Here is a 15,888-nt window from a genome sequence, read left to right as displayed (position 1 = left end):
GCACTCCCTCTGCCCAGGAGCGGAGGGGCAGCCTCAGCGCTTCTGCTCTGAGCAGGGCCTCACCTTCTGCTGCCTGATGGCCCTGTTGAGCCTCTTCTCCTGGAACAGCTGCTGCTCCATGCGCTCCAGCGCCTCCTTCAGCAGCGCCTTCTCTTCCGCCTCCTTGTAGATGTCGTCCTCCAGCTTGGCCACCTGCGACTCGTACATCTGAGCGGACGCTTTGCTCTGCCTGAGCATGCGGGAGAGACAAAGCCTCTTTTCCCCTCACCTTTCTCAGTCACCGCCAATGTCCCCGAACCTGGAGATTCTCCAAATGCCCCCAGCTACTGCTAACTCAGTGATTCCATTACATGCAGGAGAGGAAGACCGAGGTTTGGGGAGTAGGGGGCAGAATAAGCAGCGAGTCAGCCGACTCAGCGAAGCGAAGCGAGAGGGCGCAAAGGATGAGTGACCGGCCCCTCCCAACCCCTCAGAGAGCATGGGAGACCTGCAGCCGCTGCGAATGGCATGGAGCTTAATGGAAAGTTCACAAATGCTGACGCATCAGGCAAATTCATATAAGGTGCGGCTTATTCATGAAGAGAGAGTGGAGAATCCTGAGCACTTCGATGGCTGCTGTCTCAACTGAGACACTTGTCACTACCAGGCCTGAGTCACCATCTTGGCCACCCCTCCCCCACTCCCCATATTTTAATTCTTCCACACACAGGTCAGTGTCCTGCTGCCCTGAGGTGTGGCCGGGCGAATGCAGGCTGGGGCCTTTCCTCGGGGACATGAGCGGTACCTGAGCTGTTCAATGTCCTTTTCGTATCCTTTCAAAAGCTCCTCCTTTCTCTCCAGCTGGCTCTTGAGCTGGGTGATCTTATCGAACACCAGGTCGAGGTCCCTTTGTCGAAGCTGGTTGACTCTCTCCCTCTCTCTGGGGGAGAGGTGTTTCATGGACACGTGACCTGCCATGTCCTTGATGTTCATCAGGCTGCTGAGCGTCCTGCTCATGTCCATGTACTACAAGGAAGGCGTGTCGCACGTGAGAGGCCTGGCCTGAGACCGCGGCGGCCGCCCGAAGGAGGCCAACGCCTAATTCTGACTCACTCATTTTTTGGCAATCACAGGGAACACACACACGTTTCGGAAACGAGCATGACTGGGGTGGTTAGTATGACTTTCATTTCCTCCACGTCCTTTTGTACTATACTTTTATAAGAATTGGGGGGGGGGGATGACAACAGATATAAACGTTCATTCTTGCTCTGCAGGTTTGCAGGGAGGTTGGTTGTGCCCTGTCTGACCCACGCTGGCTGGTGTAGTAGAAGGGTCTTGCAGGGCCATTAGACAACCGGATAAGTGTGCGGGGTTGGTGTTTAAACTATCCCGCGGCTCACGCTGAGTGCAGGGGCCCCAGGTTTGTGTACGTACCAGGTTTTCGCTGAGATCCAGAGCCTCGGCCATGTCCATTTTCCCCGACCTCTCGGTGGCTGAGTTGGCAAGGCCAATTTGAGCCTGAAATAAGAGTTAAAAAGTCTTGGCGTTCCGTGATGAAATTCGGCAGCCGGACATTAGAACCCCGTGCAGTTACCGAAGAATAACCCAGCAGAGTGAACTTTTGTTTCCGTTCCTGACCTTCTGGTCTGATTCCTTCGTCAACTGCTTCCTTGTAACTGCGTCCCTACCCTTCAGAGTGTGGCTCTCTTCGAAGTGGCACATCCCCTGCTGTGTTCTTTCGGTGCTGTCTTCCCTCTAGACCAGCAGTTCTCAACGAGCGGTGCTTTTGTCCACCCTTGTCCCTCCCCCAGACATTTAGCCATGCGCAGGCACATTTTTGGCTGTTAAATATGGGGGTGGTGGGTGCTACCGACATCCAAAGGGTAGAGGGCAGGGAGGTTGCTACACACCCCGCAGCACACAGGGCCCCCCACAGCACAGAATTACCTGGCCCAGAATGTCAGTTGTATTGAGGCGAGAAACCCTGGTCTAGACGACAAGCTCCCAAAGCATGGGAACCGTGGTACTGCTGCTCACTGTCCCATTTCCTGTGCCTGCCACGGCACCTGGCACAGAGTGTGCGTGTTTGTTGAATGAATGAGTGAAGGGTAAATAGAAAATAGCCCCCGTCCTTTTGTTAAAGGAATCTGATTTTTATGCAGGGGGAACTATCCCCTCCTCACAAGATTTGGCCCAACCTCCTTCTAGTGCTGGACCCAGGTGGGTGAGCATCACTTCACACTCATCCCAGAGACAACGCAGAACGATGTTTACAGCTGTGCCCCGACTCAGACCTTAATCGGCCCGTGGCCTGCTAAAGGTCCCTACCAGCTGCATGAAAAAGCCGCCGGACTGATCGGGGAATCTGAAGAACCACAAATACCCAATAAATCTCCTTTAAAAAGTAACCTGGGTTTTCAGTGCTTGTCACATAGCATTTCTTAGCCCATAGCATCTGCGGGCACCACACTGTAAATCTCTGAGATAAAAAACAAAACCCAAATACAAAAGTGTAGAGGCCCCAGAAGAAACTGTGATAGACAAGAGTGGACATAGTTCTACTTTTATAGAGATGAGAATCTAAGAGGGTATTTGAAGATGACAATAAACTGGGCAGATCTGCTGCAAGAAACCCCCTGAGACGCTGCTCGGCACCTTGACCTCCTTGGACTGCATCCTCTGCGCCCCTACACAGCTCCCTCTTTTCCTAAGGGCGAGTCTGGGAGACAGGGTTCAGTTACACAGTCTCAACCCCCTTCGCGGCAGCCTAACAGGGTGTGAGAGATAGACTACCAGGGACACAGTCCTGGCTCCTCGGTCAGCCAGGAGTAATAAAAGTAACCAGGCCCAGGCTGCTGTGAGGATGAAGTGGACAGTGTGTGGACAGGGCTTTGCTCAGTGCCTGGCACAAGTCAGCACTTAACAGACGTCCGCTATTCTTCCTCCTGCTTCTTCTTTAAAGCCTTCTCTTTCTCTAATTTTAATTACTGCCGGCCTGGAAGGCCTGGGGTCTTCTAAGACAGTTGGGAGGTTTGGCGCTCTGTGGTGTCAGCGGTGGGATCAGGGGTCATTGCCAAGGGGAAGGAAAATCTCGGAAGCAGGGTCAGGATTTGAGATCCAACTGAGTTCCCTACTTGGAGACTGTCCCTCCATTCCCAACCTCGGAGAATGAGCCTTTGATCTTATCAAGAAAACCAACAGAATTTTGAAGACTCACATCTCTAGAAAAATTGTTGGGGAGAATGTTAATACAGATAGGATGACTATTATTCCTCCTACAAGCCTGAGTACGGTCTAGATCCAGCTGCAGCTGCAAGCCCCGCCCAGTGGATTCTGGGATTGACATTGACCTCAGCTGTCTGCTGTCATGTGTCAATCAAACATCCATTTAGGATACAGGGTACCTTCAACTTAACAGTCAAATTACTTCTGAAGGCCCTGGCCGGTTGGCTCAGTGGTAAAGCATTGACCCAGCGTGTGGATGTCCTGGGTTCAATTCTAGGTCAGGGCACACAGGAGAAGCAACCATCTGCTTCTCCACCCCCTCTCCTTTTTTTCTCTCTTCTCCTCCCACAGCCATGGCTCAATTGGTTCAAGCACACTGGCCCCTTGTGCTGAGGATGGCTCCATGGAGCCTTGGCTTCAGGCGCTAAAAATAGCTCAGTTGCAAACATGGCTCCAGATGGGCAGAGTATCAACCCCAGACAGAGGCTGCTGGGTGGATTGCAGTCAGGTGCATGTGAGGGTCTGTCTCTTTATCTCCTCTCCTCTCAGTTGAAAAAGAAGAAAAAAAATTACTTCTGAAGATCCTGTCAAATAAAACTATGCCCCCTAAGAAAGGAAGACTTTCTTGAATAATACTATTTAAATATGACTTAATAATAACAACAGCTAACATTTATTAAGGGTTCACTGTGAGTTAGATGCTGGGATAAGCACTTTACATAATTACCTCCTTTAATTTTTTCGTCATCATTGTACAACTGGGCCACAGAGTCCCAGAAAGGTTAGCAGCCTCACTTAAGGTCACACAGCTTTCAGAGCTAGGATTCCAACACAGGTCCCTTTGACTCCAAGCTGGTGTCCTCTTATTCATGGCTCCCTCTGCTACCTTTTGTGTGTTCATGTTTTCCAGCTTACAGCAAAAAGCAAACTTCAGGCAAACTCAAAGGCTTAATGTTATAAATTAGCCCGTTGAATATTTCCTGCAGAATATCACATACCATGTGGAAAGGAGGGTCTACCAGAGGCTGACCTGGCCCAATGCCAATGCAAAGATACTATCACGCTGTGCACAAACAGAAGGCCACCATTCTATGCAAACACTGGGCCACTGGTGTGCAAGGCACTGACCAGGAGGTACAGACAAAGGCCCATCAGGAAGGGCCTGGCCCCAAACCACTGATCTGCACGGCCGTGCCAGGGCACCCAGCTAGTGTCTGGCCTCGTGTCCGCCCTCTCCATGTGTCAGTCATGCAGAGACAAACTTGATTTGTTTACCGCTCGAGTCTCTATTCTTGAGAGAGTTGGCCAATCAGGTCTTGCGTCCATTATTTTCCGGACATTTTTTTCCATTCTGAGAGTCTTTAAGTCTAGAAAGGTTTCATTCAGGAGGTACTCAGGGTCTAGAACAGAAATAATTTATAGAGTCAAAAGAAAGGTTCAGGAAGAAGTTATTGCATATCATAACCATAGCCACTGTTGACTGGTCTTGTCCAAGGTCACACAGCTAGCGTGACCTTGAAACACCACAGGAACAGGGATGGCACCTGAAGCCAGGCTTCTGGGTCTTAGCCCAGCGTGCCACTGGCAGCTAGCTCAGCATCTGGGCAGTCCTGCCCCTCTAAACGGTATTCCAGGAGATGCCCCAAGGTCGAGCCTTGCACAGTGTTGGTCCGGGAGAGGGTTTCTACCAGGCTACAGTGAAATGGAAAGAAGTAGGGCAATGTACGGGTTTTTCCTGAAATCTTCTTTATCTGATATCAAGTCTGCCCTTGACTGAGATCATCTGACTGTTGTTTTTTTTTGTTTGTTTTTATATTACAAGATCCTTTGGTTATGAAATAACAGGGATAGAAGATGGTAGTCCTGGCAAACTGGTCAGTTCCCAAAGCAAACCCTAGAATTGGGGCTCACAACTCTGAGCATGGACAGGCAGACGAGGCTTACTTGATGAGCAGGTCTTCTCCAGTTCTTTAATTCGCAGTCGGAGTTCAGATAAGGCCTTTTTCTGACGCTGAATGACTTCCTCGTGACGGGACCCTTTACACTTGACCCCCAGATCACTGAAGGACTGCTCCTGTGGCCAGAATGGTAGAGACATCAGCTTTACTAAGGACGAGACTATTTCTCTCATATGTGAAGAAACGCGAACAAGTCGCATAGAGCAGAAACCTCGTCACTGAGCACTTTGGAAAATAGCATTAAGGGGCTTCAGCAGAGAAGGAATTTAAATGTTTCACTTCAACTATAAAGACCATCTAGGAAGATTTTCAATTTTCCTACCTACTTAGCAGGACTATAAATAAAAGATATCCCTCTATGTTACCTCCCCACATTTTGTTTTTTATTTCTTCTAAGTTTGTTTTTCCATTTGTTGTTTTTCTGGTCTCGTCTCTGAACAACACGTCAAATTCTGCTCCAGGCGGGGCATTTTTAGATGAGAACACAAGATACGTGCCCTTTACCGGTGATAAGGATGGTTGTTTAATATTTGCTAGGGGGAATTTGAGAGACGGGCTCTTGGCTGGTGTGGAGAAAGGAAAGCCTTCCTCTGAGACTCCAGGAGTCCCTAGAACAGCGCTGTCCAACCGAACTTTCTGTGATGACAGAAACATTCTACATCTGCACCATCCAACCTGGTAGCCATCAGCCACATAGCTAGAAAGGGTTTACAAAGGGCACAGACAAGGAAAGGTCTTCATTTTTCAAGGGTAACGCACCCTTTTGAGATTCAGAGGAATGCAAGGCTTCTCCCTCCAGAAATATTCATGTACACACAATAATTGCATATGACTTCTGGGAGTCCAGGGACCCCCCTGAAGGCCAGTCAAGGACTCCAAGTTAAACAATGCTTCTCTGGGGTAAGCAGTTCAGTCGTTCACACATGAACTCATCTGACAAAGATTTATCAAGCACCTCTGTGTGCCAAGCCCTATTCCAGGCTCTGGGGACGCAGCAGTGAGTAAAACGGCAAAATTCCTACTGGCCTGGGTTCTGTGTCCTAGTGTGGGCAGACAGACAGCGAGTGAGATAAACATGGGAAGTATATGGGGGACAGTTAAGTATGTGGTGTGAAAGACAGACACGGAAGTGGGATGGATGCTGGGAATGGTTTTTAGTTGTAGACAGAGTTGCTGGATAAGGTCCTACAGTCAAATGGAGAGATAGGGAAGAAATGGACAATTTGGTTCTTTTATGATGATTTAAAAAAAATAACAATTTTGGGTCCCTTCATACATTTAAAAAAAAATAGAGAATTTCTATAGAGCCAGGCACTGTTTTAGGCACTGGGGAAGGGCAGGGAACCAGGCAGACAAGCCCTGCAGTTATGGGGCTTATGACAGATAAGCAGACAGGCATGCAGATAATTCCAGAAAGTGGTAAATGCTACCAGGAGAACAAAGTTCTTTCTTTGAATCATCCTGGGACCTGTCTGACAGGATGCGGTCCCTCTGAGGCTGCAACCTGTACCCCTACCCCCAGCCATGTCCCTCCACTTCCCCCTCCACTTCCTCCTCCACTTCCTCCTCCACTTCCTCCTCCACTTCCCCCTCCACTTCCCCCTCCACTTCCCCCTCCACTTCCCCCTCCACTTCCTCCAGGCTCTGACCAGGTCTGCTCTTGGAGAGGCCTCCCTGCCCATCCGATCGGAAAGAGCTCCCCGTCCATACTCTGTCCGGAATCCTGCTGTAAATCTTCCCAGAGCGCTATCCCCACTGGACATTTTCTTCGATACTGACTTGTTTGCTGCCCGTCTCTCCCTTTCTGGAACGTGGGCTCTGTGACCAAAATCTTTGTCTCCATTGTCAACTATGCCCGAGCACAGGAGATGCTCAATAAATACAGAGCCCAAGTGAACTGAGGCCGGAAACAGGAGCGGGAAGGAGCCCACCCTGCTCTCTGGCTGGGACCAGAGCTCAGCAGCTGAGGGAAGGGGTGCTCCACCCTGGCGGCACTTAGTAGGACCTCACTTGGCCCCATCCCTGGCTCCGCCAGCCTGCTTACAGGATACAACGCTGGTCCACTCGCCTGTTGGTTCTACACTGGCCTTGCTCTTCTTGAGGGTGTGTGTTTGCCCGAGAGTCAACACCTGAAGTGCCACGTGTGTGTGCGTGTGTGCGTGTGTGCGCGCACGCGTCTGCAGTGTGTGGAGGGGAGGGCAGGAGATCCTGACCCTGGGGTGGAGCAGGGCTTGCTGACAGCCTTTACTCGGCATGAAGCGCAGGCCTGAGCCCGACGTGACCCTTACTCATGGTCCCTCTGGGAACTTGTTTATTTAGAGAAGAGGGAGATTCTTTCTCATACAACTCTTCAGCCCTCTGACCCACTCTGGCTTCCAGAGCAGGAAGCGCCGGAGTGCGGAGACCATTCTGAGAAAAAACAAATACTTTTCTCCTTTCATCTTGCAGCCGCCCTCCTCCTCAGCTAATCCGCCTCATAATGGAAACTGGCGGCCACCAGTAAACAGTCCGTTCCAACAAACACGTGTGGAGTCGGAGGGGATCCGGTGCGGGCAGAAACCCCGCACGTCCTCCTCCGCGCCCAGCACAGGGCCTGGCGGACAGCAGGCGCTCAATAGTTGTTGATGAGTGAATGGGTATGAGCTGCATCTTGGCACTAAGAGCCTGGGGTTCCAGCGGGAGCGAGACCCGCTCGCTGTCTGCCCCGCGGAGCTGAGCCGTGTGGACCTGCCGCAGCCGCGGCTCGAGGCCACCATGAGCGGTGAGGAGACACTTCTGTGACAGTGCTCTGGACAGCAATTGGTGCCAAGGACAGCTGCCGGGCTGCTGAGCCCTTACGGTTGAGCTGTGTGTGGCGCTGGCCCACGGCTGTCTGGCAGGAGAAAGGCAGCTTTGAGGAAGCAGGAAGGCAGGCTGACACATTTGGCCCCGTTTTCAGGGGAAAATCCAAAGCCCATTACTGAAACTCCCTGCTCTCTAGCTCCATAAAGCAGAGGAGGAAGTGACATCCGGGGACTCCAGGAAACCCGGGGGCTCCAGGCAGCACCATACCCACAGTCAGCCAACCACAGACAATGGGTGCGCCACAGCCTGAGCCCCAGGGGCAGAACGTGGGCGCCACCTTCATGGGTGGCGTGATGAAGGCTGCTCTCACTCAGACACACTCCCTGTTTGCCTTACAGCTGGGACTTCAGGCACACAAAGGTTTCTGGGAAGGCACCGAGAGAAGTCACCATGACACAGCCACGGAGCATAAATGGCGCTGCTCTTTGGGAAGGCAGTTTGGCCACATCAAACACAATTTAGAGCAGTGGTAGTCAACCTGGTCCCTACCGTCCACCAGTGGGCATTCCAGCTTTCATGGTGGGCGGTAGCAGAGCAACCAAAGTATAAATAAAAAGATAGATTTAACTATAGTAAGTTGTTTTATAAAGATTGATTCTGCCAAACTTAGTGAAAATTCGACATAAAGTACTTGGTAAGTAAATATTATTATATGCTTTAACTTGCTGTAACTCCGCTTTATAAATTTTATAAAGTAAAGTTACTTCCCTACTTTATAAATCACCATTACTATGGAACCAGTGGGTGGTTAGAAAATTTTACTACTAACAGAGATACAGAAGTGGGCGGTAGGTATAAAAGGGTTGACTACCCCTGATTTAGAGTGTCCTCCAGGCCCAACAATGTCACACCTAGGAATTCGTTCTACATATGTATAAGGACCTTAACTACAGTAACGTGTGAGAACAGAAACACCTATCTGTCCATCTGCAGCAGACTGCTTAGACAAAAGGGACACAATGGAATTCTATGCAGCCACTTAAAAGAGTGAGATAGATCTTTTATACTTACTTGAAAAGATGCCCATTAAATAGTGTTACGTGGGGGGAAATATTCATAGACTATATATGGCTTGATACCAGTATTTTTCGAATAAGATCTATTCCATAAGTATATGTTATAAATGGGTTTGTGTGTGTGTGTGTTTATAAATAAAATATATTTCTCAACAGCCCTACAAGGTGATTAGTGACGGCCACTTCTCCCACTTTCCAGTTGAAGGAATTGGCTCATAGTAACCTCCTGAGGTCCCAGTTTCAGAAAGATGGATCCAGGAAGACCAGGTCCAAGCCTCGTCTTCAACCACTGCACAGTTGTGGCTATATAAGGGTGTGTAAGGTCTGATGGCACACGGGCCAGCCTGTTGACAGCTGTAACCTCTGGTGACGGCAACTGGAGAGGCAGGACTTCTGCTTTTTTATTTATATCATACATGGCACAGAAGCAAGTACTGGTTTTGGAACTTAGGATGAGAATACTTTTCAAAGCAAAGAAAGCCACCGTCGGGCTCTCTCTTCCTCAGCATGTCTTCCCAGGCGCCCAGGACTGGGCGGGCACTCACCTCCTGCCTGCCCACGAACGCATCGGCGTGGACTGGCTCTATCTGCACCGAGATGTCACACGTCTGGGTCTTATTCCTGGGTTTCTGTTCCTTCTCCCTGTGCAGCTGGAGTCTGTGTTTCTCTTGGGAGACTCTAGGGCGGAGAAGATGCGTCACTGGGCTGCACAGGGTGCCAGGAACCACGAATTTCCCCCAGCAGAACAGGAAAAGGAACTCCATTTTTACAGGTAACGGAAGCCTTCCAGCCTTCAAGTTTCCTGCCCACAGATTTCTAGAGAATTCAGTCCCAGGGGGTTTCCAGGAGAGTGGCCAGGGGTACAGGCACCTGCCTGCTCTTGCTTCCTACCTGGGTCAGGGGGACACCTGCTGTGCCCCATTAGTGCATTCACTGTGCCCATGCTATTTCTTACTCTTTATGTGTTAGCCCTTCTGTTTTTTGTAACAATCCCCTGAGCTGGGGACTTGCCCCACCCCATTTTATAGATAGGGACAGAGACTCACAGCAATTTGCCTGTGCTCACACAGCTTGTAAGTGGAAATGCCTGGCTTTGAACCCAGACAGCTGGGTCTGGAGTCTGCTTTTAACCACTGTATGAATCTGCTTTGGCCATGAGCCGCGAGGCACAAGAAGCGACAGGGTGTACACAAGACATCAATTTTACTCATAATTTCTTAGGGAAAACATTATTTTAAATGTCAAAATATGGATAAAAATGCAAACACACATGCATTTTTTTTTAGACCAATCCATGGGAAAGGGACATTTTATATTTATTTGAAGCTGACCTCTGACACCTTTAGTTTATACATTTGTTCAATATATAGTTACTAATTTCCCTATGTGCTAGGCACTGCGTGAATGCTGAGAGGCGATACCAGGCATTGTCTATACAGACTCTGTCCTCATGGGGAAGGCAGACAATTAGGCAATTAAACACAGGCTGACTGAGGTGAAGTGAAGTGTCTGAGGGACCCCAGACAGAGCAGGCACCCTTGTCTATGTTTGGTGAGTGTGAGTGACAAAGGGCTTCCTGGAGGAAGCAGCATTTAAGCTGAGACCTGTCATCTGGAATACTGGGCAGGAATGTTTGGGAAGCACAAAACTAAGGAAAGCCCTGTTTTAACTGATGAGGCTATGAAGCAATGAAACACATGTCTTCCTTCCTCCCTCCTTTCCTTTCCTTTCCTTTCCTTTCCTTCCTTCCTTCCTTCCTTCCTTCCTTCCTTCCTTCCTTCCTTCCTTCCTTCCTTCCTTCCTTCCTTCCTTCCTTCCTTCCATTCTTCTATTCATCCATGCATGCATCCATTCATCCATTCATCCATCCATTCATCTATTCATCCATCTTCCTTCCTTCCTTCCTTCCTTCCTTCCTTCCTTCCTTCCTTCCTTCCTTCCTTCCTTCCTTCCTTCTATTCATCCATGCCTGCATCCATTCATCCATTCATTCTTCCATCCATCTATCCATCATCCAACTCTGCAGTCAGCACTGACTGAACCCCCACTCTCTGTGCAAGGTTCCTTGGACTCTTGGCTGTGCCTGGACTCCCCACACCATGCAGACCTTCCCACATACCTGAGTGCCTCCTTGAGGACCTCCAGCTCCCTGTCCTTCTTTTGCACTAGGCTGGTCACCTGTGCCAACTTTTCCTTGAGCACACGCAGCTCGCTGTTTTGCTGTTGGACCAGGGCCACGTTCCTCTCCAGTTCCAACTTCTGCTTCTCGCTAAGCTCTCCTGGGAGTGACATGAAAGCTGGTGAGGGGGTGTCCTGCCTTGGGTCTCCACTAGGGCCGCAGCAAATTTGCTAGGGTATGACAATCTTGGGGAGAGTGCACCCTCCAGGGATTCTCTGGGGTCTTCAGCGACAGCCAGGAGGTCAGCTTGCGTCTTAGCAAACAGCAGCAAAGTAGCACAAGAGCAGTGCCTTTTAGCGAGTGCTGGCTCTGTGAGGACCGCGGGCTCTGGCCTTACCCAGCAGATGCTGTCTGTCCCTGCCTATGTACCATTGCCATTTTAGGGCACTCTGGTCCACTTCCCGCTGCCTGCTTCTGCGTCTGTTTGTCTAGGGGTGTTCTGAGGCGTTTGGAATCTGCTCTGCTCACTTGCCCACCAGGTGTGACAGCCTCCCACCCATGACAGGTAGGGTTGAGCACACAGTTCAGCCCCCTCCCCCTTGGGTGCAACCCAAAAGTCTGAGTTTAGTCATTTCACCCACTCTAGGTAGCCCCGAGGTACACACTAACCCTTGGGAGCAGGTGTATTGCAGGTGATTTTGCACCTGAGAAAGGGGACTCCAGAGAGACTACCTGGCCGTAGGTCCCAAAGCTGGGGAGTGCTAGGGTTGTGTAGGTCAGCCTGCCTGAGGAGGAGCCTTTGTTCCCAGAGACATATTCTCAGTGATAAAAGGAGATTCTCCCCGAAACAGAAAGTTGCATTTCACTGCAGAGGTCCGGAGCCCTCTGGGGACTGTTCCCTGTGGAGCCTTGGACGGGCTCAGTGCCAGAGCCAGAATAAAGCTTCTGCTGACCCCGTTACAAGTGCTGTGACGGCCCAGGAAAGTAGATTGAGCCGAATTCTTAGCGCCACACTTTCCACCTCCTCAGCCCTGTTTCTTTCCCTTCTCGAAGTGGGTCAGGGAGTCAAGAGACACAGGCAAGCACACGAACCTCTCAGGTCTGACATTCGGCCGTGGGCTTCGGTAAGGTTTTTCCTTAAGCTCATAATGACCTCCTGCTGAGACAGGATTTCCTTCTGAGCAGTCAATAAATCCACCCTGAAATTCAGAAAAACAGGCAATGTCAGGTCAGCTCGGTCTCTGTGACGTCTCGAGTGCCTGGGAGCGGCCAAGTACAAACGCACAGCGATGCTCCATCAGTGGTGGTCCGTGGGATTCTGATCCCGGCAAGGGGATGAGCACATGCTTTAAAAGTTCTCAAAACCAAATTTATTTTGATGTGCCATTATTAAAAAGAAAGACAGCCCTGGCTGGGTAGCTCAGTCGGTTAGAGTGTTGTCCCAATATGCTGAGGTTGCAGGTTCAATCCCTGGCCAGGGCACATACAAGAATCAACCAGTGAATACATAATTAAGTGGAACAACAAATCAATATTTCTCTCTCTCAAATCAATCAATAAGAAGAAAAGAAAAGGAAAGAAATACATTGATAGACAAAGGATCCCGGCTGGGTTCTGTCTGAGGTTGAAATATGATTTCCTGCTCAAGCATCTGTCAGCATGAACTGATAGGCTTGTGGACTTAAGCTTTTTGGTAGAAAGAGGAGGAAAGACTGTGTGTGTCTGTGAGGGGGGGGGGTGGCTCAGGGATTCTGTGAAGACGGGGAAGGAGAGAGGAGGACGGCATGGCTTCTGTTTCTGATGGACACACGGGTGGGGCTGGAAGAGAAGGAATGGTGTTCATGGCACCCTCTGTGGGAGGCTTGGCTTTGGGACCCAGATAACCCCGGGGACGCAGGCAGGGTGAGATGAGGACAGCTTCTTTCCCCACCACACCACAGCGGGCAGGGCACCAGGAAGCTCAGGGTGGTTGACTGGGATGGCTACGTGGGGTGTTCCGCGGGAAAGGGCCCCACGTAACAGGCTAGGAGCCTCACTGGGGTTTAAGTGGGAAGAACAGGGAATGTGTTTCTGCCTTTGGAAAGGCACACTTTGTGTGTGTGCACGTGTGCGCGTGCCCATGTGTGAGTGTGAGTGTATGTGTGCATGTGCACGTGTGTGTGTATGCGTGCCCATGTGTGAGTGTATGTGTGCATGTGCATGTGTGTGTGTATGCGTGCCCATGTGTGAGTGTATGTGTGCATGTGCACGTGTGTGTGTATGCGTGCCCATGTGTGCGTGTGAGTGTATGTGCACACACGCGCGTGTGTTTGTGTGTGCTGGGGAAGTGCTGAAGTCTTGTATATTCCTTGGGCAGGAATTAATGTTATTTCATTTGAGTTCACAGGCTTTTAAAATCCAGGCTTTTCTTATAAGGATGTTTGAAAGTAGAGTGTGTGTTCATTATGGAATAAAGCAAGATAGTAGCAGGTTGCAGGTCAAAATAAAAAGATTGGTGGTCACTGGGATGGAAATAAGTATGTACGTATACACACAAACATATCTATCTATCTATCTATCTATCTATCTATCTATCTATCTATCATCTATCTATCTAGTCTCCTTGGTTATAACTCTTCTGACTTGAGGATGAAACTTTAAGGTGCACAGGTGTTCACAGTGAAGCGGGACAGGGAGAAGCAAGGTGGATGCAGACACTTCCCTAAGTTGTGGCCACTGGGCTTTAGAGAGTGTGCTACTGGGAGGAGCCAGTGAGGAAGCTTTCAAAATGTGGAGGTTGGGTGCCTCTGCCTTTTGGGGCTTACAAACCCTGTGTCATTAGATTTTGGTAACTGGAATTTGGTGCAAGGAGCAAGCTGGTGGTTTGCTTCCAGACCTCCCTGAATCCTTTCCTGAATCACAAGTACTCTGTTTATTATTTATCTGCTGCTTGGCAGTGGTGTTCCCAAACATATGTGTTGTTTCTCTGGAAACTTGTCAGTTCCTTGAGGCTCAAGATCTAGACATTTTGGTTGGGGTGGGGAACTCTTTGAGGTCATTCAGTCTAACCTCTTAACTTTTAACTCTCCCTGAGACCTCTCCACTAAGTGGTCTCCTCTGTTTGCTATACCTCTGTTTGCTTAGGAAGACAGCTCACCGTGGCATTAGCTATCACTTACCGAGTGACTTGTATGCGCCCGGCACGTACCTCTTAGTTCACAGACAGGGAAGCTAAGATCCAGCCAGGGCACTGTCTTGCCTACAGTCACACAACTGGAGACGGTTGAGTTGGGATTCGAACGTGAGGTCCCCCCCCCCCGATTTTCCACGACACTGTCCTGACTGGCTAAAAAAATTGAGAAATTCACATAACGGCAAGTAGATACCAGACTCAACTCCTTCTGTCAGATTCCGACAATGCGGCCAGAAGCGGGAGTTTGGCTTGTCCGTCCTCGTCCTTGCTCACATTTGCACCAGCGAGGGTGCTCTGGGGCTGGCACGCCCCCTGGGTACTCACATCAAGTGATCACACGCTGCGTCTTTGGCGCTGCTGTCCGGTGGGGGCCCCGCTGGACTGTCCTGCTGGGTTTCCTTCTCCTGGGCTGGATCAGAGTGGCAAGCTAACGTTACCACAACTCTGCAGCAGACGGTTTCCTTCCCCGATGCTCAATGTCAACACACCTGCATCTTTCCCAGCTTATAAACTCCCCCTACACCTTGCAGCCCTCTCCACCCAATGGGGCCCACCACCAGGTTCTGTCACAGGCTGAGGACCCCCTCGTCCCCATGATGCATGTGCTCTGGGAATCTTTCCAGCTATTCTGTAAGGCGTAGATCAAGCCCATACAGGTGAGGAAATGGGCAGAGGAGTGACGGATCTCGTGCCCACTCAGCAAGCTGGTGAGAGGTGAAGCCTTAACCGCTGGGTCACACACACCTCCTGCCCTCTTTCCTCCTCTCTGCTCAGACAAGGGTCTTGTCCGGGCTTCATCTGCCACTTACTCCTCAGCCCGCTGCCTTCTGACTTCCACCCTCCCCACTCCGTCACATGCTCGCTTGCTCATTTAGTCATTCAATAGTTCTCATGGGATGTCTGCTTTATGATAGGCACTGATCTATGCGTGTGGGGTGACAAAGCTATGTCACCCTTCAGGTTCCAGCTTAAGCATCCCCCTTCTGACCTAGACTTGGGTTGGGAAACTGAGTCCCGCTCCATGTCCTTGCCATGGTGTCCTGTTCATCCTGGGTCACCTGTCAGGGTAGTAGCTTGGTAAACTGCAGGGACCCTCCCTGATTGCCCATTAACGAATCCTCAGTGCCTAGAATGAGCTTGAAACATAATAGATGCTCGCCCTGGCCAGTAGCTCGGTTGCTTAGAGCGTTGTCCCGGCACACCAAGGTTGTGGGGTTGATCCCTGGTCAGAGCACAGGCAGGAATCAATCAATGAAGGCATAAATAAGTGGGACAACAAATCTATAATTCTCTCTCTCTCTTAAAAAAAAAATCAATAGCCTGACTGGTGGAGTGGATAGAGTGTCAACCTGGAACATGGGGTCCCAGGTTTGAAACACCAAGGTTGCTGGCTTGAGCCCAAGGGTTGCTGGCTTGAGATGCAATTACAAATTGATACTTCTTATCTTTCTCTCTTCCTGTCTCTCTCTAAAAAAAATAAAAAAGTCAATCAATCAAATAAAAAAAGAAACATAACAGTTGCTCAATTAAGAGTGTTGAATAAATAAATGTATGGAGATGAGCCCTGACAGC

The 15,888-nt window shown here is 50.0% G+C and overlaps 1 protein-coding gene across 15 annotated transcripts in view; it reads right to left on the bottom strand.

The window, feature by feature from the left end:
- FHAD1 (forkhead associated phosphopeptide binding domain 1) overlaps window positions 1-15,888 on the bottom strand; it is a 126,776-nt gene that overhangs the window by 14,132 nt on the left and 96,756 nt on the right. For all 15 annotated transcript variants that reach the window (XM_066375129.1, XM_066375130.1, XM_066375131.1 and 12 more), the window contains 9 exons: window positions 14,641-14,725; window positions 12,237-12,343; window positions 11,145-11,304; window positions 9,571-9,703; window positions 5,152-5,281; window positions 4,483-4,607; window positions 1,417-1,500; window positions 785-1,005; window positions 64-229 (listed from right to left, as the gene is read on the bottom strand). In XM_066375129.1, the coding sequence (XP_066231226.1) occupies window positions 64-229; window positions 785-1,005; window positions 1,417-1,500; window positions 4,483-4,607; window positions 5,152-5,281; window positions 9,571-9,703; window positions 11,145-11,304; window positions 12,237-12,343; window positions 14,641-14,725 (1,211 nt within the window). The remainder of the gene's footprint in view (window positions 1-63; window positions 230-784; window positions 1,006-1,416; window positions 1,501-4,482; window positions 4,608-5,151; window positions 5,282-9,570; window positions 9,704-11,144; window positions 11,305-12,236; window positions 12,344-14,640; window positions 14,726-15,888) is intronic.

The sequence above is a fragment of the Saccopteryx leptura genome, chromosome 3 (assembly GCF_036850995.1).
Source record: "Saccopteryx leptura isolate mSacLep1 chromosome 3, mSacLep1_pri_phased_curated, whole genome shotgun sequence".
NCBI classification, from domain to species: Eukaryota; Metazoa; Chordata; class Mammalia; order Chiroptera; family Emballonuridae; genus Saccopteryx; species Saccopteryx leptura.
The sequence above is the reverse complement of the archived record's forward strand: the minus strand, read 5'-3'. Positions and strand labels throughout refer to the sequence as shown.